Genomic DNA, 23695 nt, shown 5'->3' with positions numbered 1-23695 from the left:
CATGATGCTGGAGCTTATTCTGTGACCCCTAAAGAAATAAAAAGAGATATGTAAGCCCTACATTCAGCCTCAAAATTGAAAAAACTACAAAGGGAGAGGGCAAAGGCAGCCATGGTAGCATCGATAGTTGCTCCTCAAGGTGATCTAGTCCAATTGGAATTAGATGAAGACATATGTCAGAGCATAGTGTAATATCCCTCTCCAAGACTGCCTTGTAATCAGCCCTAAATTCACAAAATCTAAATGAAAAAAGGAAGACATTATACTTAGAGTCTAGAGATATATCCCTAACCTAGGAATAAGATGAAATAAGCTTATTTTGGAACCTGCGACCAAACAAGATAAATATGTAATCATAATACATGTAATAAATCCAATTTTAGGGTTAAGAAAGAAATACACTTACAGAACATAATTCACATGGGCTCAAACTATAATGAGGGTGAGATTGTAAGAGATGATGAGGTACCCTAGTTACCTCTGGCCCTAGGCCCAAGGGTGGAAACGTTGTCCACCTTGGCCTCATCCGGTTGCAACCATGCTCGCGAGGTGACATACCTAGCAGAACCTATACACCATTCCCCTCCATCACACTATCCTTCTCTTATCTTATGATTGAGGATCCATTTCCTACTTACATCAATAACTAAGTTACTAACCCATGTAGGCTTGAAGGGAAGACCATGGACCCAAGAGCAGAATCTCCATCCCCCTTGACCTCATGCAGTCCTTAAAGGATCTAATGAGGTGGTGTACCTAGTGAGACCTCACTGTTCCCCTCCTTGCACTTCATCTCCAACCTTAACATGGTTGATTACTATAGGTATATGATGTAGCTAATTGTATAGATATATAAATATATATATTTATATTATATATGTTTATTCTAAGCATATAGACATATCAGAGAGAAAGTCTGCAGGAATATAATGTCATTCACATCTACTAACATATGCATCAAGAATATGATTATTCTGTCATACCACAGTGACTGAAGTAGTATTGCAATTTGATCTGCTATAGATGATTCCCTGTTCAAGGACTATCTCGGTTGCTGGTCTTATGAATTTCTGCTGCTTGTCTTATGGAATTCCACTGCTTGTTCAATGTAATAGATGTAATAACACAGTTGCGAGTATATCTAAGTTCTGATTCGATGTCTTCCTCAGATTGCTGTCTTTAATTTTTTATTATTCCCCTGGATGATTGATGGTTGTCTTGGAGTTGCTCTTTATGTATATATATGTGACCTCCCCAAGCCAGAAGACACGTCTCTTGCCAATTGCATCTCCTCCACCATTGCTCCTTATTATAAATCAGTTCTTGTTATCTTATTATATTGCTCCCCTTTGTATTTTAATTACCGTTTGTTTAGTGGAAGATCGTTGCTGTTTATGGGAAATATTAATGATCGGCTAAGTCACACCTCTTTACTAAGTAGTTGGTGTAAATATGAGGAAGGGGTCAGCCTTCACTCAAACTATGTTGCACCCCCTTCCATTTGTTAGCTGCTTGCCCTTACAAATAGATTTAATTGTAATCAGTGTTTAACTAAGCAAAATCACCCTTCATAATAAAAATTGCTGCTATTATTAGGGAAACCAAACCAATCACTGAATCATTGTTTGTGAGGGTCTGAAAATTGTGAACCCAATCAATCAACACACAAAACATTTTTCTAATGTGTTTGATTTGGGTCAGCTTCTAAGATAGAATTAAAGACCTGTGATTCCTCCCAACATGGCGGGGCCATGACATATAGTGGGCTCCATTCATGGTCCACATATTTTTTTAAAATTGACAACAGCCTCCACTTGCCTACATGAAAGCCACAGTTTTTTATATCCAAAAACACACCTAGAGCACAACCATCATTGGAATCTACAAGGTGGAATACAGAAGTGCATGAACATACAAATATTGCAGATGCTGATTTTAGGTACTTTAACAACATTCCTCTCAAGGTGGTGATTAATCCATATTGGGACAATTTAGATACTGTACTAAGTCTACTGACCGTTGCAGGAAAATGCTACAAGGTGCCTTCTCGCAAAGACTCAAGTGGGATGTTAGTTAATTTTTTTAAAATTGTTAATTTATACTTGGTAATTTATAATGAATTTTAAACAATTTATGTTCTTTAATTTACGTTGAGTGTAGGCTATTTTGGTTCAAAATTAAAATTGCGTACTTAATATTACTTTGTGCTTGTAGGTTTCTCATGAATGCAACTAAAAGGGCAAGTACAGTGGTGGAAGAACAAAAAAGGGAATGGAAAAAATATAACTGCAGCATTCTTTCTGATGGGTGAATGTCTGGAAAAATTACACAATTGTTAATTTTTTGGTAGCTTGCAAAGGTTAAGTGCAATGTTGTGGAAATGAGGTGGTCACTAGTTTATATATGCAAACTAGGAACTATACCAATTTCCCTTGATTATATTAAGAAGAGTGGATCCACTTGGCTCAAAGGATTTAGCACAAGGTGAATTCAACATTCTTTGTTTGAGTTGAGAATGACTATGCAAGAGGTGTGAGTAGGATGCTAGATCTAGGGCCAAAGATGGGAAATTGAAAGTTTTTGACATGCATGGGAAATCACAAAACAAATATGCACATTAGAGTTACAAATCTGGAAGGAAAAGAAAAGGAAAACAGAACTTATGTTTAATATCTGGGCTGAACTCGAGAGGTCAATGATGCTTGGGGCGACCTTGACCCAGGGAATGTTGAACGCAGATGAAAGTTATGTTTCCAGGATCAGAATGTTCCTCAAAACCTTCCCAAAAGTGTCATAAAAAAGATGCAAGATAGTGGTGGGCAGAGCACTTTCGACCCTTCTTTTTCAGATCTTTAAAACCTGAGTCCATAGGTCATTGTCTTGCCTTCTGATTCTACCACCTATACATACAAATAAAATATAAAGTTGGTTAATCAAGGTTTTGCCTCATTCAAGCCTCAGCTTGGAATTAACTATGAAATTGAATTGAAATGTAATTGAAATGGAAGCTCTAAAGCAGAATGTTGAGGCTCATACCTCAGACTTCTTGTTGCAATGCTCTTTTAATGTGAACACATGTATTGATGCAATAACATGACATGAAATAGAGCACATAAATCATTAAGACATGCTTGCATGAAGATTGTTGTAACTTGCTACTCCACGATGCTTAGATTTGAAGAGGACTTGAAGGATATAGTGGGATGAGTTGTCAATTGTGCTTGATGTGTTGTTGAATGATTATGATGATATGATTTGTATGACGTGAAAATGAATTGAGAGAATGCTCTTATATAGAGTTCTCATGGCATTTCATTAATCAAGTTGACCTCCAACGGTCATATTGAGTCACCAAGATCAAGGAACAACTCATGAGAACCTAATATTGACAAATTTGAAAATGGGCACGAATTGGTGGGTCAAGGCACCCCATTGGCCATTGAATAGGTCAAGGGAGCCCTAGCTGTCATTGATCTGCCAAAACAAGACAAAGAATTGGGACATTAGGTATACTTGGTTTAGGATAGTTGTTCGAATCACCATGCGAGGATATGACATTAGATTTTCAATATTTCAGCCACTAGATAAGAGCTAATTCACCACACACTAACGCAAGGGCACAAAAGGTGGTGTAAAGTGTACAAGGTTAGAATTCACAACACTACACATTGTTTGATTAAATCAATGGATGCCTCCAACAATGTCAAATTTGCAAAAACTGTCTCTTATGTTGGAGGAAATTGTCAAGGAGGTGGTTATAGAAAATGTGGAGCAAATAATAACTATTAAGGCAACAACATATGTAGCAATTGGGAGGATACTCCAAGACAAACACAAGATGATTTTTAGCAGGGTAAACTTTAAGAAACCTCCCTCAAGAAAAAGATATAAATTATTGGTGAATCTTTCATTATTTTGAAAAACCAAATTATTTTTATCGACGAATCTCTCAATTTTTTTATTTTAAATATTATTTAAATTGGCAGTTATTTTGGAATCATAATTTTTTAGTAGAAAATATTGGTGACTCTAAATGATAATAGGAAGTTTGCTAATCATCATGGAATATTACAAATCAAAATTGAACATGTTTTATCTCATGGAAATTATGAGGATAATTACATTATATTTTAAATCAATAGTGAAAACTAAATATTGGTAATATATACCTAAAGTAACTAATAATTATGATAATTATTGGTGAATTAATTTTAATTTCTTCAATAATAAATAATATTTAGGTGAATCAAATCTAATCATGTATCGAATATTGTGGCGAATCTTTGAGTTTAAATTTTTTAATAAAATAAATTATTGAGCAATTTTAAATATTTTAAAACTAAATTTAATAAAAATGTGGTGATTTAGGTTGCATTAAATCTTGAATTATTAGCCAAATTACTAGCAAAAAAATTATAAAATTCGCAAAAATTACAAATATTCACCACTAAAAAACACCCTAATTTTTAGTCACCTTGTGAAACACCTCTTCGATCTTCTTTTGGGGAACTTGGGAAAACTTGATTGAGAAACACCAATCTTGTAAATGATGAAAGGAGCATCACAAAATTTATCTACAACTGCTTCTTGGTTCTTCATATGATAAAGGATCACACCAAAGGGAAAGAGTTGGCAAGATTGGATGCCACAAGGTTCGCAACAATTTTCTTAACGTTGCAAAGCATTGTTGGTTTTCAAATAAATGTTTGTGTCAAGCATGGCTAGATGCATCTAATTTAAGCAATCTTAAAGGAGAGAGTTGTAAGCATAATATTTAACAACCTTTTTGCACAAAGAGCTACATATTTTCTAAAGGTAGCTTTAAAACTTCAAATTTCAAATTAAAAGTGAATTATTTTTTTAATTTAAGCCTTTCATTATTTATTTGTAACTTTAATTTATTTTTATTTTGTAAATAATAGGTGTTGAAGCCCTTCTGTAGAATTCCATGTTTGGTAGATGGGGATCAAAACCCAATGGGGTATTTAAGGCCATGGATAGGGCCAAAGAGTCTATCAGAATTTACTAAAAGGGGGACCACCTCAAATTTGATCCCTTACAAGAGATTATTGATATAAGGTGGAAAATTGAGAAGGTGAAATAATAACTCCACCAACCCATCCCTCCAACAGGGTTCTTCATCAACTCCAAATTTTTCTACTCGATCCCAATGGAGAGGTTATAACAAGACTCACTACATAAATTCTGAGGTTATACCAGAAAGGCAATATGGTTAGTTAGATGACTTGATGGTTGTCATTTAAGGCAACATATACTCGGTATTTCATTTATGCATTCGGAGATAGAAAATTGTCTAAGTATTAGACAGTTTGCAGGAGTACAGTGAACAGATCTTAATAGTACGAACGATGCGCAAAGAGTTAGCTTATGCGCAGTTGAGTAAAGGTTTGTAACATTGTCATGATGACGTGTACCAGTGCACATGTGTGTTCGGTCAATACGGCACAAGTTACAGTAAGTTTAACTGTGCTGGTATTTAACAATGTAGAACAGAGTATAGTAGAAAATAGAGTTGTATGACTTTAGGAATTGTTTTGATTTCAAAATAATTACTAAGTCATGTTAAGCCAACTATGTGGATATTATTTTATATTATGTCAAGTGTGTGAAGACATAGAAGCCGACTAACCAACAATTTGTGAATGCACAAGGTATAAGTAAAGATCTTATGTTGTGCAAATAACAGGAAAGTGTGTTGCGCAATGAATATGTGTAGTGTGTAGATATTGTGGAAGTTGCATGATTAGATGTGACATGAGAACTATTGTGAGAACCGTTTGCGAGGCTTATGTAATGCAAAATCTGATGTAAGATCAGAGCAAGTGCGAGTTACAGTAGTAAGCAAATATTGTATGTATATCTATTTTGTGAAGGAACTGAATTGTACAATTGCATGTTAGGGCAGTGGGCTCTTCTTGCATACATTGTAATTGATCTACCAACTCCTAACAAAGTTGTAGCAACTCCTAACAGGGTTGAGTCTTCTAACAAGGCCTAGTCCTCTAATAAGGACTCGAGACACAATATGTACTTCATAGACTCCTAACAGGGTCAATATCCTTAACATGATCCTATTGTTTAGTGAATCATCTAGTGGGTATCATCCCCACTGAGGTTTTTCCTTGGCCAGGGTTTCCCTAATTAACAAATAATGGTGTTATGAGTTCTCTGTGTATGGTTATATTTACTGTTCAACATTGTTAATTTACTTTCATATGCACGTTATAAAGTAATTAGCAATATTCAGTTGTGGGCAAAAGTTTGTAGAATACTAATTCACCCCCCCCAGTAATTGGTATCAGAGCACAATTACTTTGAAAAGGCTTAACAACTTAAGTAAGATCCCAGTGAATATGGAACAGTTGAAGAAGAATCTTGAAGAAGCCCTTGAATAAATTGATCTTCTTACTGAAGAGAGAGACTACTTGAAAGACAGATACAAAGATGCAAAGGTTTACATTGGTAAACTAAAGGATGAAATTGATGATCTAAAATCTGGCAAGGAATCATTTGCATAGACTAATGTTAATGATGATACAGAAAATGTCAAGAAAGAGAATGAGATCTTGAAACATGAGTTGAAAGTTGTTGAATTGAAGTTGAGTCTTAAGACTACTGGCAACAAGAGTGAACCTGATCCAAAATCTGAGAATTCAGACCTTAGATCACAGTTAAGTCAAGTGACATATGAATTATATTTTATTAAGATAGAGCATGCAAAGTTGGAAAAATACAACATCATCGTGAAAGGAGAGTTGACACAAGTTAAACAACAGTTAGAGAAATTTTACACAAGTTTTGAGAAAATTGATGAACAGATATTTCATCAAAGACCTTCTTATGACAAGATAGGCCTTGGATATCTTCTTGGAGAGAAGTCAGCAAAAAAAGATGAGATTAGGATAGAACTAGATTCTATAGTAGAAATCTCTAAAGTAAGTTCAAGTGGTCTGATGAAGTTGAGAAAACTAAATTGATGAACTCAGAACAACAGAGCAAGTTGAAGAAACTAAGAAAGATGATTCATCCAAAAAGGTAAGTCATGAATTCAAAGGTAGATGTTTCATATGCAATGAAGTTGGACATATGAAGAAAGATTGTACAGATATGTCCTTTAAACCTATTACTAATTTCTATTGTTATAATTGTCATGTTTATGGACATAAGGTAGTAGAATGTAAGAAACCTAAGTTTGTTGATGATAATAAAAATAGTAGAATGTTTAGGAATACTAACCCTGTAGGTAATGGAAGAAGTAGATCAGAGAGCAGATCTAACGATGGAGAGAAACCTAATGATGAGAGGAAGTAGATTGTTTGTTACAAATGTAACAATCCTGGACATATTGCAAGGAATTGCAGAGCACCTAAAAGTCAAAATGGAAACAATCAGAGGAGAAATGCACCTATATGTCAGTTATGCAATAACTTTGGACACACAGCAAGATTTTGTAGAATGGACAGAGGGAACTTTAACAGGAACCCTAATCACAGAAGGAACAACAACAGGAATGATAGTAGGAATGGAAATGGAGGTAACAACAGTTAGAAAGAAGCAATCAAGGAACATGTTGAGGAATTCAAAGAAGCATTTGTGAAGGCTTGTAATCCAGAGAGTTCACATACTGTATTGGAAGAGCAATTCCTTGATGCACCTGATGGAAAGTTGAAGTCACTGATTGTTTGTGGCTCAACCTGTCTGAATTAAGCTATTATAGTAGCAACAAAGCATCAATAGTCAGAACTGATATTAGAGAGTGAGTTAGAGATTGCGCAATTAACAGAAGATAGAAGACAAAGAGAGAAAGTTATGGTTCAGTGCACAAGTCTTGATGTGATCGCAGTAAGCAAGAATTGTATGATCAAGGTCACTAGTAAATAGAGACAGTATTCTGAGTTTGTAGTAGATACGCATTTATTGCATAGTGCAATTTGAAATGATATAAGGATCACAAACAAGATTTGATGTACCATTTGTTCATGTGAAGTGTCTTGAGTGAATTGAAGAGCCATTTGACAACAACTGAAGTGCGAAGCAAGTTTGTGAAGACGAAAGTTGCAAAAGCCCTAAAATCGCAAATTTGAGGTATTTCACAGTGTATTGAATCCAGTATCTTGAAATTTTTGCAGTTATAGAGGAATGGCTAGTCAAAGAGTGCATGATGTTAGTGACAGACCAAGGTATGAGTTCAAGAAACACCCATTTGTTTCTTTACTAGATGATCCTGTAGGTGCATTTTTGCAAGTTCCAGAAAATGAGTTACATGTAGAGGATATAAGGAATTATATACATTGCAAAATTGAGAGTATAGGTGATGAGGAGATTCACAAGGACTTAGGATTCATGTGTAATAATGACTTATCCTCGAAGTTTGAATATGCGCACCTTGAAGATTTGAATTTGGTGAAGTACATGTTCTACACAGAATTTGACAATCATGAGTGGACCCGAATTATATTAAGCAGAATACGTGATGCTATGTTCTAGTTAGGTGATGCGTAGGAAGCCAAGACAACCACGGGCAAGAAGGCATGGAAACCAAAGGTAGAGAATCTGAACATGCAGATTATAAATGATGACAATTTTGTTTAGTTGAATAAATTTTATAGCATGTATAACAGTATGGATAAGAGGCAATTAGAGAATGTCATAATAAGAAATATGGTTCTAAGGAATAAAAGATTTGATAGCATTCAGAACAAGATTCCTAAAGACCTATACAATAGGTTTGATCAATAGAAAGAGAAGCGTAGTAGAAGAAGATCTAAATATGAGGATCACATCCATAAATAAGTTATGTGATGTTGGATCAAAAGAGGAATCCAAGAAAATTTTGAAGGGTATTGAGCCCTTGCTGAGGAACAAAAGAAGAACAATTCTTCTGATGGGAGGCAATTATGAGGAGGTAAGGCAAAAAACAAAGGAGACTATAGTGAAATACATCTCAGTACGTAAGGAGAGTGCGCATGTTGACAATTGGCTACATGTAGATATGTAAATGTTGTCATTAATGGTAACACATGATGTACATGCTTGTAGTAAACCTCGGAGATAAAGATACTTAGCTTTTTGGTACTAAGAAAATTGTCTAAGTATGGAAATGGTTTACAGCAGTGTATTGTTTTACATGCAACTAGTTTATACAATGTTATTCTTGAGAAAGAAGATATATGAGAAGAGTGTACATGTTGATGATAATGTGTATAACCTCGGACATCAGTACGAATAGTATGGAAGAGAGATATTTAAGATGTACAAAACATCGGAATGAAAAGTAAAGGAATTATTTTGTTTACAAAATAATTAGTTGACCAATTAGGGACGACATCCTAGACGTTTACTCTAAGTTGGGAAAGTTTTTTTGGTCCTAGCTGACCTTGCAGCAATTTGTGAAAAGGCATGTATTTATGCAAAGACATCTTGTGAGATTATTTGGAAGTGACATGCGAAAGTTGTGAATGCGAAGTTTTGTACCATATGCAGAAGCGAATTTTTGATAACCTGATTTTGTGATCCAAGATCGAGTTGAGGTCAAAGATCCGCTAAAAGAAGGTACAACATCCATACTTCTATATTTGAGGAACTTTAATTTCTTGTTTGGGCAGTGAGCTCTTCTTGTAATTAAAAATGCATGTTTGGGCAGTTCCAAGATCGAGTTGAGGTCAAAGATCAATTGAAAGAAGTTACAACATCCATACTTCTATATTCAAGGAACTTTAATTACTTGTTTGGGCAGTGAGCTCTTCTTGTAATTAAAAATGCATGTTTGGGCAGTGAGCACTTCTTACACACATTGTACCACAACTCCTAACAGGGTTGGAATCTCCTAACAAGGATTCAAAGTCTCCTAACAAGGACTTATATGTACTGAATGAGTTTATAGACTCCTAAAAGGGTCCATCCTCTAACAAGGAACATATATACCAGTATATCTTTGTGGACATCATTCCCACTAGGGTTTTCCCTTGGCCAAGGTTTCCGTAGTTAACAAACTATGGTGTTATGATTTCTCTCTATGCATGGTTACTTTCATTGTTCAGCATTACTTGTTTATTTTCTTATGCATGGTTCAAAGTAATAAATAATATCCAGTTGGCGACAAATGTTTGTAGAATATTGATTCATCCACCCCCCCCCCCCCAATATTCCCTTTTTTCTAATAGCGCAAGCAAAGGCTGATAGTCCAGTATATGTACAGGCAGATACACCTTCCAGTGAAGAGGAAGAGGCAAAAGGGACACAACAAGCACTATCTCCACCTCAAATTGTTATGGGTATTGAATCCATGTAAGTGGATAGTATGCACATAACTATGGACACAAAAGAGAATCCATTTGTAGCGTATGGAGAAAATATTGTTGGCAATATCACTACCTATACCAGTTATGATGATGAAGAGGAAGATAAGAAGCAATGAGAAGAAGAAGAAATGGAAAAAGAAGAAGAAAGAGGCTGAGGAAAAGAAGAGTGCAAAGGAACAGATAAAAAAGACTATTGTATCTTCAATAGTATTAGCAGCTGGAACATCAGCAGTAGTACCTATTCCATCTGATGATGAAGACTAGAAAGAGCTATTGGGCACTTTGAGCAAATTGTTTGAGAAAAACAAATCTGTTAAGTCTTTGGAGAAGACCGTTGCTGAAGTCTTGGAGTGCATGCAGAAGACAATTTCTATAACTGTCACTAATCCAGACTTGCAAGCCAAGGCAAAAGAGTTGGTGAAGACCTTTTTGGGGAATTCACAACCTTAGCTAAAGTAGCAGCAGAGCAAGCACAGAGTAATCATGATGCAACACTATTCACCACAGTGTGCACTAATGTGTGCAATGATTTGAAGGCACTTGATGGAAACATCAAGGGATTGCGATAGTGTATTGCTGATGGTAAGAGGTTGTATGGACAGTGTCCAATGTCCTATACTCACTTATCTGATTTTGATGCAAAGATCAAAGGCCATATGAGTAAGCTTCAGTCACTCAATACAAGATTGCAGCAACCAGAGATCAGAATTGAAGATTGTAAGAATGAGATTGAGAAGATCCACAATGTTGTCAGAAGCATTGAATTTGACAAGGAGAAGGCAATAAGAAGATTCTTTGTTCTTAGAGAATATCTGCCACCCAAGGTCATAATTTTGCAAAGGCAATTGGAGGAATGTCTTTCAGCAAAGAATTCCTATGACAATTTCGCCTATACTGACTTGAGTGCAGTTGAAGTGGCATCTTATGCACTTTGCACACTCATCAGTATATCAGATACTGTCAAAGGCAACTCGAAGAAGGACTTTGACAAACTGAAGATTGATTTTGTAGATTGCATATCCAGAATGACGAGCTGATCAAGAGCAGGCAGCAAGTTTTTGTGATATAGTTTTTGACACCTTTGCCATTGATGTCAAAGGGGGAGTATTATTAAAGGAAAATCGTATAGATGTAAATGTATATGTAAAGGGGAGCTTATGTATGTACCAATGTAAAGGAGTGATAAGGAATGTAATGATTCATCGAAACATGAATAAAATTGTTATGTTTTGAAGGCAATTTGTGTGTAGTTATTTTATTTGCTTTTGTTTTGTATGACATCATTTTGGGATTTAACCAATTTTCCCAAATGTTGCCATCAATGCCAAAGGGGGAGATTGTTGGCAATATGGCCAGTTAGATGACTTGATAGTTGTCATTTATGGCAACATACGCTCAGCATTTCATTTATGCATTCAAAGACAAAAAATTGTCTAAGTATTAGACAGTTTGCAAGAGTACAGTGAACAGATATTAACAGTAAGGACAATGCGCAAAGAGTTAGCTTATGCACAGTTGATGAAAGGTTTGTAATATTGTCAAGATGACGTGGTCCAATGTGCATATGTGTATGGTCAGTACGGCGCAAGTTACAATACGTTTGACTGTGTTGGTATTTAACAGTGCAGAACAGAGCATAGCAAAAAACAGAGTTGTACAACTTTAGGAATTGTTTTGATTTCAAAATAATTACTAAGTCATGTTAAGCGAACTATGTGGATATTATTTTATATTATGTCAAGCATGTGAAGACATGGAAGCCGCCTGAGCAACAATTTGTGAATGCGCAAGATATAAGTAAAGATCTTATGTTGTGCAAATAACGGGAAAGTGTGTTGTGCAAATAATGTGTGTAATGCGTAGATATTGTGGAAGTTGCATGATTAGATGTGACATGCGAACTATTGTGATAACTGTTTGTGAGGCTTATGTGATGCGAAATCTGATGTAAGATCAGAGCAAGTGCGAGTTACAGCAACAAACAAGTATTGTATGTATATCTATTCTGTGAAGGAACTGAATTGTATAATTGCATGTTAGAGCAGTGGGCTCTTCTTGCATGCATTGTAATTGATCTACCAACTCCTAATAGAGTTGTAGCAACTCCTAACAGGGTTGAGGCTTCTAACAAGGCCTAGTCCTCTAGCAAGGACTTGAGACACTACATGTACTTTATAGACTCCTACTATGGTCAATATCCTTAACAAAATCCTGTTGCTAAGTGAATCATCTAGTGCTATCATCCCCACTGGGGTTTTCCCTCGTTGACAAATAATCGTGTTATGAGTTCTCTATGTGTATGGTTATATTTACTGTTCAACATTGTTGGTTTACTTTCATATGCAAGTTATAAAGTAATTAGCAATATTCAATTGTGGGCAAAAGTTTGTAGAATACTATTCACGCGCCCCCTCCCTCCCTTTGAATATTATCTATTTCTAACAAAGTTGTGGTGAGAGACCTCATTATTAATGAATTTTAATGTTATATGTAATCACAGTGTAAGCTCTTTTTTTCAAAGCTAACAAGGAAAAATCATTCAAACAACAAGTATTAAATTTGGAGTCTTTTACATGCATTTTACAAGTTACAAATTCTTAATTTACAAGCTTACAACTAGTAATAATTTGATAAAATATGTTTCGACTTTATTTTCTAGCTCTTCAATATTTTATTTTGTCGAGTCTTGGTGGACAAATTGGGGTGGAATAGCCCAAACCTCCAAAGATTTGTCCTTCGCATCTTATTTCAACCTTGTAGTGCATCCAACTATGAGTGAAATTAGATCTTGTTTGAGGCTGTTTGAGGCCATTTCCACAAAGAAAAGAAACAAATTAACTCAAAAATGCCTCAACGACCTTGTCATTGTGCAATTAAACCTTCAGCGGCCCACAAGAAAGGTAGAGAAAATATCAAAAGATCCAATTGATTTCGATGAGCTAGACCCTTATAGTTATTGGACAAGGAAAGATAAGAAGCCTCCATTATTTACCAAGGATGAGACCTATGATTTGGAGAGGGAGGCATTGGAAGAGACACATGTAGCAAGAGATTTGGGATTGGATGACACTGATGAGGCTGAGGGGTCATTGCCACCAACATCTAATAGGATGATAGTTGAGCCAAAGCTTGTCAAACCAAGCAAGGCAGAGGAACAAAAACAAACTCCAAGAACTAGACCATCTAATTCTATCTCTCTCCTACTTTTCACTAGTTCGGGATAGAGGAAGAAAATAAAATGTTTTAGTGTAGCATTTCCTTTTAGTTTTTATAAAAACTGTTTACACTTTTCATTTTATTTCAGTCTATCAACCATTAGCATTCCATATGAGGATGCTATATTGTACCCAATTTGCACTCAAATCAACCACATGTAATAGAAATCACTTTTGTGCTCATTTATGGACTCATTGGATGTATCTTCTCATCAAATTTTGCCAAAAAAAAAATTGTGCTTCTAATAAAATTTAAGCAATTTTTTAAGTTGTTGAGTTTTTGCCAATTTTTTGCCAAGTCCAAGTAGTCCAACCATGGTTCTAACATCATCAAAGCAAATCCCCTCACCTATTTCTTGGCAGTTAATATACTTTTTATGACAATAAAAGGAGTAATATATTTTTGTGCTTCCACGAAAGAAATAAATGTGTATGGAATATTTTAAATAAACGTTAATTCAAATCCTTAGAGTTGGAACTAGTACGATTTTAAAATGTCAACAACTTTGTATGTTATTTCAATGGTAAGTTAAAATCCTTATTGCTATGATAAATTGGATTTGAAGACCTAGCAGCTTAGTTACTGGATTTGCACATCCGGGCCCTGAACTGGATTTGCGCATCCTAGCCCTGAACCGGATTTGCACTTTTGGGCCCCGAATCGGATCCGGATCCGTAAATACTAGATCTGAATTCGTGAACCAATTCATGCCAGATTCGTGCAATGTCTGAATTTGACCCTATCGATTCATTCGAATTCATGGCCCACAAATCGGGACGAATCCACAGGGTCAATTCCAGACCCTGGACGAATCTGTAATGAATCCACACATGTCGGAATGTGTAATTTCCCCTCAAATGAAATGTAAAATCATACTAGAGGATTCTAGAAACTCCAGCTGGATTACCGAATAGGGTTAGGTCAAATTAACATTTAGGTCTATAAAGTTCTAGAAGTTATTTATGTTTAGATAGTTCGAGAAAAGTCTATTTGTCCAATGTCGGCTAATTTAGATGTTTCTAGAAACAATCGAAGACCTCTATAAATAGAGGCATCTTGTATTGTTATTGATATAGACAAAATGGTTAATGAAATATATTAGTGCCGCAGCACATTTGAATATTTTTCCATTTTTATTTATTTTGTCCATCCACCTTTGATAAGGTGTATTACTGTCCTTGGTTTCTACAAGTGGTATCAAAGCAAGGTTAAGAAAATCCTGTCACCATTTGTGACAGATGAATCAAAGCCAAATTAATTGGGAGAATCCTGTCACCTGTTTTGATAGAAGCAGCTAATCAAGGGATAGCTGAAGAAGGAAGGAATTTGTTTTTCACCATTTGTGACAGCAAAGAGATTTTTTTATTTAGCTGCAAGGTTATTTGGACATGAATTTGATCAAGGTTATTAGTGAATCATGTCACCGGGATTTTTGACAGATGAAGCAAGATTATTAGTGGACCCTGTGAAAAGAGGAAAGTGCTGAAAAAATGTTTGTAGAAATTAAAGGCCGCAGCATTGGAAGACTAAAGGAGTCACACACCTTGGTAGATGAGGCAAATTACAATCATGTATTCATGAAGGCAGATATGAAGATTATTGGAAAATAGCATTTTGGCATCCGGCAAAATAAAGGATTGGAATTTGCATTTGACAATATTTGAGGTTGAAATTAGGGGAGTGTTAAAATGTGTAATTTCCTCTCAAATGAAATGTAAAATCATACTAGAGGATTCTAGAAACTCCAGCTGGATTACCAAATAGGGTTAGGTCAAATAAATGTTTAGGTTTGTAAAGTTCTATAAGTTATTTGTGTTTAGATAGCTCTAGAAAAGTCTATTTGTCCAATGTTGGCTAATTTAGATGTTTCTGGAAACAATTGAAGACCTCTTTAAATAGAGGCATCTTGTAATGTTATTGATATGGACAAAGTGGTTAATGAAATATATTAGTGCCGCAACAAATTTGAGTATTTTTCCATTTTAGTTTATTTTGTCCATCCACCTTTGATAAGGTGTATTACTGTCCTTGGTTTCTACAATGCAGACCCGAGATAATCCGTCATGAATCCGCATGTACCTAAGAGAATCTGGTGTAAATCCAGCATGAATCCCGAAACCCGAAGGCCAAATTTGGAATAAGTACACATAAATCCATATATATATATATATATATATATATATATATATATATATATATATATATATATATATATATATATATATATCACGAATCCTTACAAATCATAATGGGAAAAAAATTTACAAATCAACGGATCTAATTCTCATGCCCGTATCCGAACCCGAATCCAAATCACTAACTTAGCCTAACAAGGCATTCTCAAAGTCAAAATGTGGCAGCTGAATTACAATTTGCAACTGGAGTTACTACAAAACATCTTTTAACAATTATCTCAAGGGTGGGACGTAAAATTACAGACAACTACCACACAACATGTCAATTACTTATAGCCAGTTTTTGTTGACCTGGAAGAAAGAGTTGATAATAATTGTCCCCAATATTTACATTCACATGATCTATCATTGTACCAATTATGGCACCTTGGTACCTACAAGGCCCAATGGAGGAACCCTAAGTAAGACATAATAGCGTCCCAAGGCAACAATAAGAGCAAAATATTAAAGCAAGACCATGGAAAAGTCAAATGTTGGTCAAAAACATTAGGCTGGGTGTATATAAGGCCTTCTTGAGCATAAGCTTTGACCAAATCAATGGGCAAGCAAGTCTGTAACAATGCGTACAAAAAGAGGGCAAAGTCAGGTCTCTAAGAAAAGTATAACCTGTAGGTTATATAGCTGTGTACTCATTTTTATGTGGACAAGCCGAAGTTCTATTTCAGCTGGTAAATATTGGATGACGTTACTGCTCCCATCAGCATGGTACAGAATTAGCTTGGGCAAGTTCCTTGAGACTAGTAACTTTAAAGCTTTTTGCAGTCAGATTGTCGCAGGGAAAATGAAATCATCCAATGTGTTACACATATTCGGGAATTTCAAAATCCAACCCATTTTATAATTATTATTCAGTCAAGTACACTATAAGCAAACGCCTCACTGCTGATTGCAACAAGCATTGAACATATGCCCTTGCAATGCTGTTAAGCAAACCTTAGATAAGATTTTATGCAAAAACACTGGAAAAGAGAGAATCGGGTTTACAGTTAAGTAACCTCTTCATAACGTTGGGTGAGGGCGAGGCGGTCCTCTTCGGAAATGTCAGGCCTGAGAACAAGCATGATCTCGTATGAGCGAAGCCCTGGTGGACATTTCGCCTTCTCCTTCAGCTCTTCACCTCCCTCATCTTCGCTCTCTCCGAAGAATGAATCAAGAGATAAGCTTGCAGATGTATATGCACTGCTTGCCTTTAAGCTTTTGTAATTGTGCGAAATTTTGATGCCACTCATTTGCTTCTCTCTGCGTATTACTCTAGCTCTTGCTCCTGCTCCTGCTTCACCAAATGCAAGAAACGAATGCAGGTGTGAAGAAGAAACTGTGAGACATGGAAGAGGGGACAAACTTGTCGAGGCCATCGCTGGTATTAGAGGAAATAATGGGCTGTTCTCCCGTCTTCAGAATCGATAGAGATAAGCTTTTCCATATTTTGTAATGGTGAAATTAGATGCCATTTACTGTTTGGATTTGGACCCATGTTGAGACGAAGGATGTATCTAGTAGTGTCGGGTTGTCTATCTTGATACAAATTGGTGTATCTATTTTGTGCTGAGCTTATTTTAATGTAAATGCTTTTTGTGATAATGATTGATTTATTGAGGCTTGTACTTTAATAGGGTGCAAAGCTTATGGTGGGCTAATAACAAGTCACTAAAATAATGTAACAATAAAGCATTTTTATTAGTTCCTACTTTTGGCAGGAAACTAATACCAAGTTAAATATTAGTTCTATAATCTAAAAATTTCATTAATATACTAATGTTTGCAAAAGATTTATTGATTTGCATTTTTTTTGAAATTAGAAAATACAAATTTTTAAAAAATTTATTGGTTCATGGTGAAAAAGGCAATGAAAAAATTCAATTTTTTTAAACAAAAATACAACTATTTATTCCAACCCCTCTATTAATGCAAGCATTAATTGCAACTTTATCTTCTCTTGTGACAAGTGGATAATTTTTTTTTTTTAAATAATCATTTTTCTAACACTTCTATTAATGAATGCATTAATTTCAATTTCATCTTTTCCACATTTGTGATAAGTGGATAAACTTTTTGAAAAAAAGACAATCACTTTTAAGTGATGTTTATCTTTGTAATTTGTAAAATGTTATTCAATTATAGATATTTTAATCAAATATAGACATTTTAACTCTTTTAAATTGTCAATTTTATTCAAATATAGATATTTTCAAAAATTATTTTTTATATAGTTTAATTTCATATTTATTTTTATTTTAATTTGTATATAAGTTTAAATTAGAATTTAATTATTTTTATTTTTACATATCTAAACCAATGCTTTTAATAGATTTTCTTCTTTTTTTAATTTTTATATATAATTTTATTAGATTATACATTTATTTAACATATATAATTTTTACTATATTGATATTTTTAATTTATACTTTAAAATACATAATATTAATTTTGTATCAATTTTAATAAAGTTCAAATTGTTTAGCTTGGTATATTATCAACTTTATTTATTATAAGTGTGTTTGATTTTTTTAAAGCATAAATGTTATTTTTAAATTAATTTATGTTTATTTATTTTTATGCATTAGATTTAAACTTAAGAATATTGTCTAGCTTCTGCAATTGGATGAATTTATCGTTTGAACAAGATATATCAAACAATTTAATAATTGAAATTAATCAATTTAACTCTTTTTTTAAAAAAATATACAATTTTATCTATATCTTATGTATAATTAGTTGATAAATATCTTTGGTATGATAAATGTTTTTTAGGATGTCATCTAATTTTAATTTAGCATGATACTATAATGTTTATTTATATATTCTTTTACTATTTAATTAATATACATCATTGCAGTTATATAATTTAATAATATACTAACTATACTCGTAATTTAATTTAGTTTAGCACTATAATGTTATATTTTTCATTACTATTTATTTGTTATTTAATTAAATTAAATACATTATATTTTAACCAAAATCTACTTCAATCAACCATAAAATCATGAAGTCATGAAGGCAGGAACTTTGGCGCATGCGCCCCTTGTTTTGTGTGGTTTCAATAAATGCAGTGTATAATAGTAGTTGGTTGGAGATATATGTTAATGAAGCAACATGATATTTGTAAAAAATGGGTATGTTGGTATACATAACAAAATTAGCATAGCATTTGATTTTTGAAACATTTAAAATAAATAGATATCGACCATCAAAATTTGTTTGGCAATGTATCAACGTTGTTATCTTGGAAGGTTGATTATTTTGATTCAAGATCGTTCCCTTGATATTGTGATGCTATGGAATATATTTCAATAAAAGAGAAATGTGTAGAGTCAAATTGATATGATGCAAATGATTAGGAGAAATATGGTAGAGATATAGGTAAGATTTTAATGCCTTGGTGTCATAATCAAGCTTCCTCTTGGTGCCTCATAATTGTATATGGATTATTTTGCATTTTTGAAAACCTTTCAAATAAAAATGTAGGTTGGATATGAAGGTCATTTTATGACATAACTCTAGATATGATTGTGAATATTAGTCTTTGCCTCTTCATTTTTCCTATATTGATAGTTGTTTTTTGTATTGTTAGGCCTTGTGTTTTTTGTATAGTTATGGCTTATGTCATTGTTAGGGGCAATGTCTTTTATTGCCAAGACATAAGAAGTATTGGAATACTTTCATAATTGTTTGGTTCCCAAGGTGAGATGTTGTAATTACCAATACTTGCTAAAACATATATTGAGGCATTAGGGAGTTTAGAACCAAGGCTATAAATAATTGTGGTGTATATTCACCTTGTTGACAAAACTTAACAGTTGTCATGAATAAATCATACAATATTTTTTGTATTTGTGTAGTGCCTGCCCCTAGTTCACATTTTCCTAGTTTACATTTTTGCTATTATTGCCAAACTCTTTTAGGCCAGTTTTATGTTGAATGATTAGTAGTATTATTTTGGGATTATCGGATATTGTTTCAGATTCAGTTGATATATGACGAGATTACTTTGATACTCTATACTTCATGTATCCATGATGATTATTACAGTGTTTTTCAATTATTGATGATGTTTAATTAGATGGATTATCATATGTGTTTTCTTATGGATACTTACCCCATACTGCATGTGTATGGTGTGTGTGTTTGTTTTCTTTATGTTTGGTGTTTCTGGTGCAGTTAAGGAAGGGAGTTGTAGTCACCTACTAGTTGGGATCTACACGATGCACCACTTTCTGCCATTGCATGTTTAGCTTAGTATATATTGTGTGTGTACATGCATGGATTTCATGTAAGTTGCAGGTACTAGGAATCGACTTCCCTGAATTACCAAGCTGAGCGTACCCTATCAAATTATCTCAATGGTAAGAGAGAAGAGATAAATTCTTAAGTCCAAATCCTAAACCTTTAAGCCATTTGTCTTAGAAAATTAGGACAAGTATCTGAGTCATGTACCCTCCGAATGCGTCAGATGACATTAATTCGTGATTATAATCTTTTAGTTTGATTTTGTATGTGTTTTACTATGATGGGTTTTTGTATGTTGTTTTATGAGTCTTTGGTAAATTTTCTATTAATTAAGTCTAATTAAAAGATTAAATTAATGATTTAATTTAATTTAAAAAATTATGATATTTTAATATTTAATTATATTTAATTAATTGAGAAATTAATTAAATAAAAAGAATTAAATTTGAAGATTAAAAAGTGATAAGTATAAATTTGGAACGTGATAATATTTATTTAATTTAATATAAATATATATTTAGTGTTCATTTTTAAATAAATGTTAAATAATATTATTATTTAAGTTAATAAATAGTTATCAAATTTAATGATTCAAAAATAAATTTAGAAGTGGTAAAAGAAATTAATTAATTAAAGTTTCATGATTGCATGAGATTAAATTCAATAAATTAATTTTAAAAAGAGTCAAGTGAAAATTAAATAAAGTAATTTAATTAATTAATGAATGTGCATGGAAAAGATAAAAGAAAGATAAATAAAAGTTAATAATGAGTTAAGGGTTGTGAGCAAGGAGTTCTTTGGGGGTGAACACACAATTAGTGCCTTGATTTTTGGGAGAGAACTCCATATCACAACTTGGGGGTTCATTTTTGAATCACCACGAATTTTGGAGAAGGAAGAAATTTTTGGAAAGAGAAGGTTATGGAATGAGAAATTTTTTCTACAATTTTTTGGGGCATAGCGATTAGCATCAATGTCTAAGTAGACACTTGTGATTTTTGCATATCTTAATACGCTCTTTTCTTTCCTGTCTTCATCGTGTTTGTTAAATGGTTGTTTGGATAATTCTATGATGAATATATCATATTAAAAGTTTCTAGTACTTTCGTAAATTCTTCTATACATGGAACGTTCTTAATCGATCAATAAAGTCTTCATTTCAATAGATTTAAAATTGAGAATTAAACAGGGAAAGGGGTTTGTATTGAAATTGAAAATTTAAATGGAACAAAATTGATTAGTTGGTCGTAGTTTCCCTATTAGATTACTATTAGAAATTTTATTTTAAAAAATAATATATATAAAATGTTTGCATGAAAAACTTTTTTTTTAAATTATTAAAAAAATATAATATAATAAAATGGAGGGGAGGGAATTACCCCATACCCCCTGTCACTACTCTACGACCAGTACTTGCCATCGCAGGTATTGTGATGACAGGGTACTCTATACCCGGTCATCGCAAGCCCTACGACAGTAGGGTACTACGATGTAGAGGCCGTAGACTTTGCATTAGCTAATAGGCTTAAAAACGTATTTTAATTTATTTTTAAAGTTTTTTAAATGATATTAATGTTATTTATTAAAAGATTTTAAATATTAATTATTAATTATTATTTAATATTATTTTTATTAAATTTTAAATTTTAAATTTTTTTAATTTATAATAATTAATTAGTGATATTTAAATAGTTATTAATTCATTTAAAATAAATTTAATAAATAAATGTTATATAAATATATATTAGTTTATTATAAAATAAATTTTAATTTAATTATTATGAGTATTAGATAAATAGGAGACTTTTGTAAATTTGTTGAAGATTATTCAAATTCTAACTTTAGTAGAATCACAATTATTTTATCAGAATGCAATATGAATTTATCTTAGCAAGTTTAAATGAACATATAATCTACCCTTAGTAAATTTTAGAAAATTGATTTCAAAATATGGGGGTAAATCTTTGTTTTATTTAAATAAATTCGCGGGTTAACTATAGGGTAAACGGGGAATCCTTTTAACTTGAAACATACACTGGAACAAAAACTGAAACCTTTATCTTAACCCAACCATGTGATTTAAAACAAACCAAAACATGTACTTGCATCTTGTTTCTATATGATGTCTGTATTTTAGGTTTGGGGTTGACTAGATTGTTGACTAGTTATAAGACGTCTACCAAAGGCTGGGGAGTTTTGTGAGTGCGGTATCATGCTGACTTGATCTTGATTTCTTTTACCTAACCATGGTATGTGATAGTATGCTCTATGTTGAGTGTGTTTTTATTGTTGATCACTGTTTTCAATGCCTTTGTGGGATGGCGAGATTTATGTTATGAGATATTTGACTTACCTATTTTTGAGTCGTTGATCAGTATTATTGGAATAATTTTCAGTTTCTCATTGAGAACCGGTGGATATTGTGATTTATCTATGATGATTTTCCAATCACTTGCATAAGACTGAAGTGTTTTACTATGATTCTATGATTTATGATTTCATTAGCCTAGGGTAGGAAATCTATATGTAATATTGGAAAGTGGCTTGCAATGGGGGTCGAGGCCCTAAGTGGGTACCAAGGTAACTCATTGTAAGTTGTTTAATAAGTGAAAACATTACACTAAATGAGAGTAAAATGAACCTAATAAGAGTCTTTGTATGTTCTCGCCCATGCCTTGAGTGCTAGTACAGGCTAGGATGGGAGTAGAGAGAATTCTTGGTTGCAACCTTGCATCCATAGTATGCCTTGTCAGTACGAGAGAATATTAGTGGCCGCATAGGGATCACTAGGGGGTCGAGATCTTGAGAGATTCCTAGAGTAACCCTAGTGTGATTTGTGCGATGACACTTGCCCACTTACATAGTAGGTTTCCTACGTGTCTTGTGTGCCTCTGGGTATAGATGTCGACCTATCTTGGAACCCTTTGAGTTAGAATACTTTTAAGATTTCTTGGACTTAAAGAATATCTAGATATTTGGTTTGATATCCTATTTGGGACTTGAGACTATCTCCTCAGCACAGTGGGACTGGGCCATTTAGGTTCCATGTGGTCGGGTGGTAGTGTTTTTTCACTCTTACCATTGAGATCTATTCATAGTCACCATGGCTAGAGCTTCCTTGTCTACATTTACTTTCATTCTTTCTATGTATCAATATGATGGATGGTTATATTTCATGATGGATGTTATATCTTTTATGATGGATCGATGTATCATGTATGGTGGATGGTTTTATTTATTTTATTGTACTTTGTATCATGGATCCAAAGAGGATGATGTATTTCTATTTCTACATATGTATATATTCTTTTAAGCCTTTCATACCCTATGACATGTACAGTGGATGATTGAGCATTTCAAATTTAATTTGCCAAGAGGCATTTAGAATAAATGTATATTATCTAAATGGACATTGGAATTTAAAATTATTCTTTCATATGGATGTGGTATTTGATGGACTTAGTGTTAATTTAAATTTAAATGTGATCCAACGTCATGGGATCCTTAAGGAATATAACCTGTTATGTATATTTTAGTCAATTGTATGTTATTGCTTCCACTACTGTGTGTTTGATGTGAATGATTTATCTTTCTTGTTTCCAAAAAAAAAAAGTTACCAAACTTAGTAAAATTTTAGGTTATTTCTTTTGGATCCCTTAGCAGGGCGTTACATATGGTATCAGAGCTTGAGTTTCTACATTGGGAGCTCTGGGTATATTGGAACGCCACTAG

General features: G+C 33.5%; 1 protein-coding gene across 1 annotated transcript in view; it reads right to left on the bottom strand.

Moving 5' to 3' along the window:
* LOC149552177 (Translation elongation factor EF1B/ribosomal protein S6 family protein) overlaps window positions 1-17134 on the bottom strand; it is a 34191-nt gene extending 17057 nt beyond the window's left edge. The window contains exon 1 of the mRNA XM_089787682.1: window positions 16729-17134. Within this exon, the coding sequence (XP_089643808.1) occupies window positions 16729-17088 (360 nt within the window). The 5' untranslated portion in view covers window positions 17089-17134. The remainder of the gene's footprint in view (window positions 1-16728) is intronic.
* Between the last annotated feature and the right edge of the window lie 6561 nt (window positions 17135-23695).

This window comes from Cupressus sempervirens, chromosome 6, assembly GCF_028749045.1.
Source record: "Cupressus sempervirens isolate cs-2001-9-10 chromosome 6, ASM2874904v1, whole genome shotgun sequence".
NCBI lineage: Eukaryota > Viridiplantae > Streptophyta > Pinopsida > Cupressales > Cupressaceae > Cupressus > Cupressus sempervirens.
The sequence above is the reverse complement of the archived record's forward strand: the minus strand, read 5'-3'. Positions and strand labels throughout refer to the sequence as shown.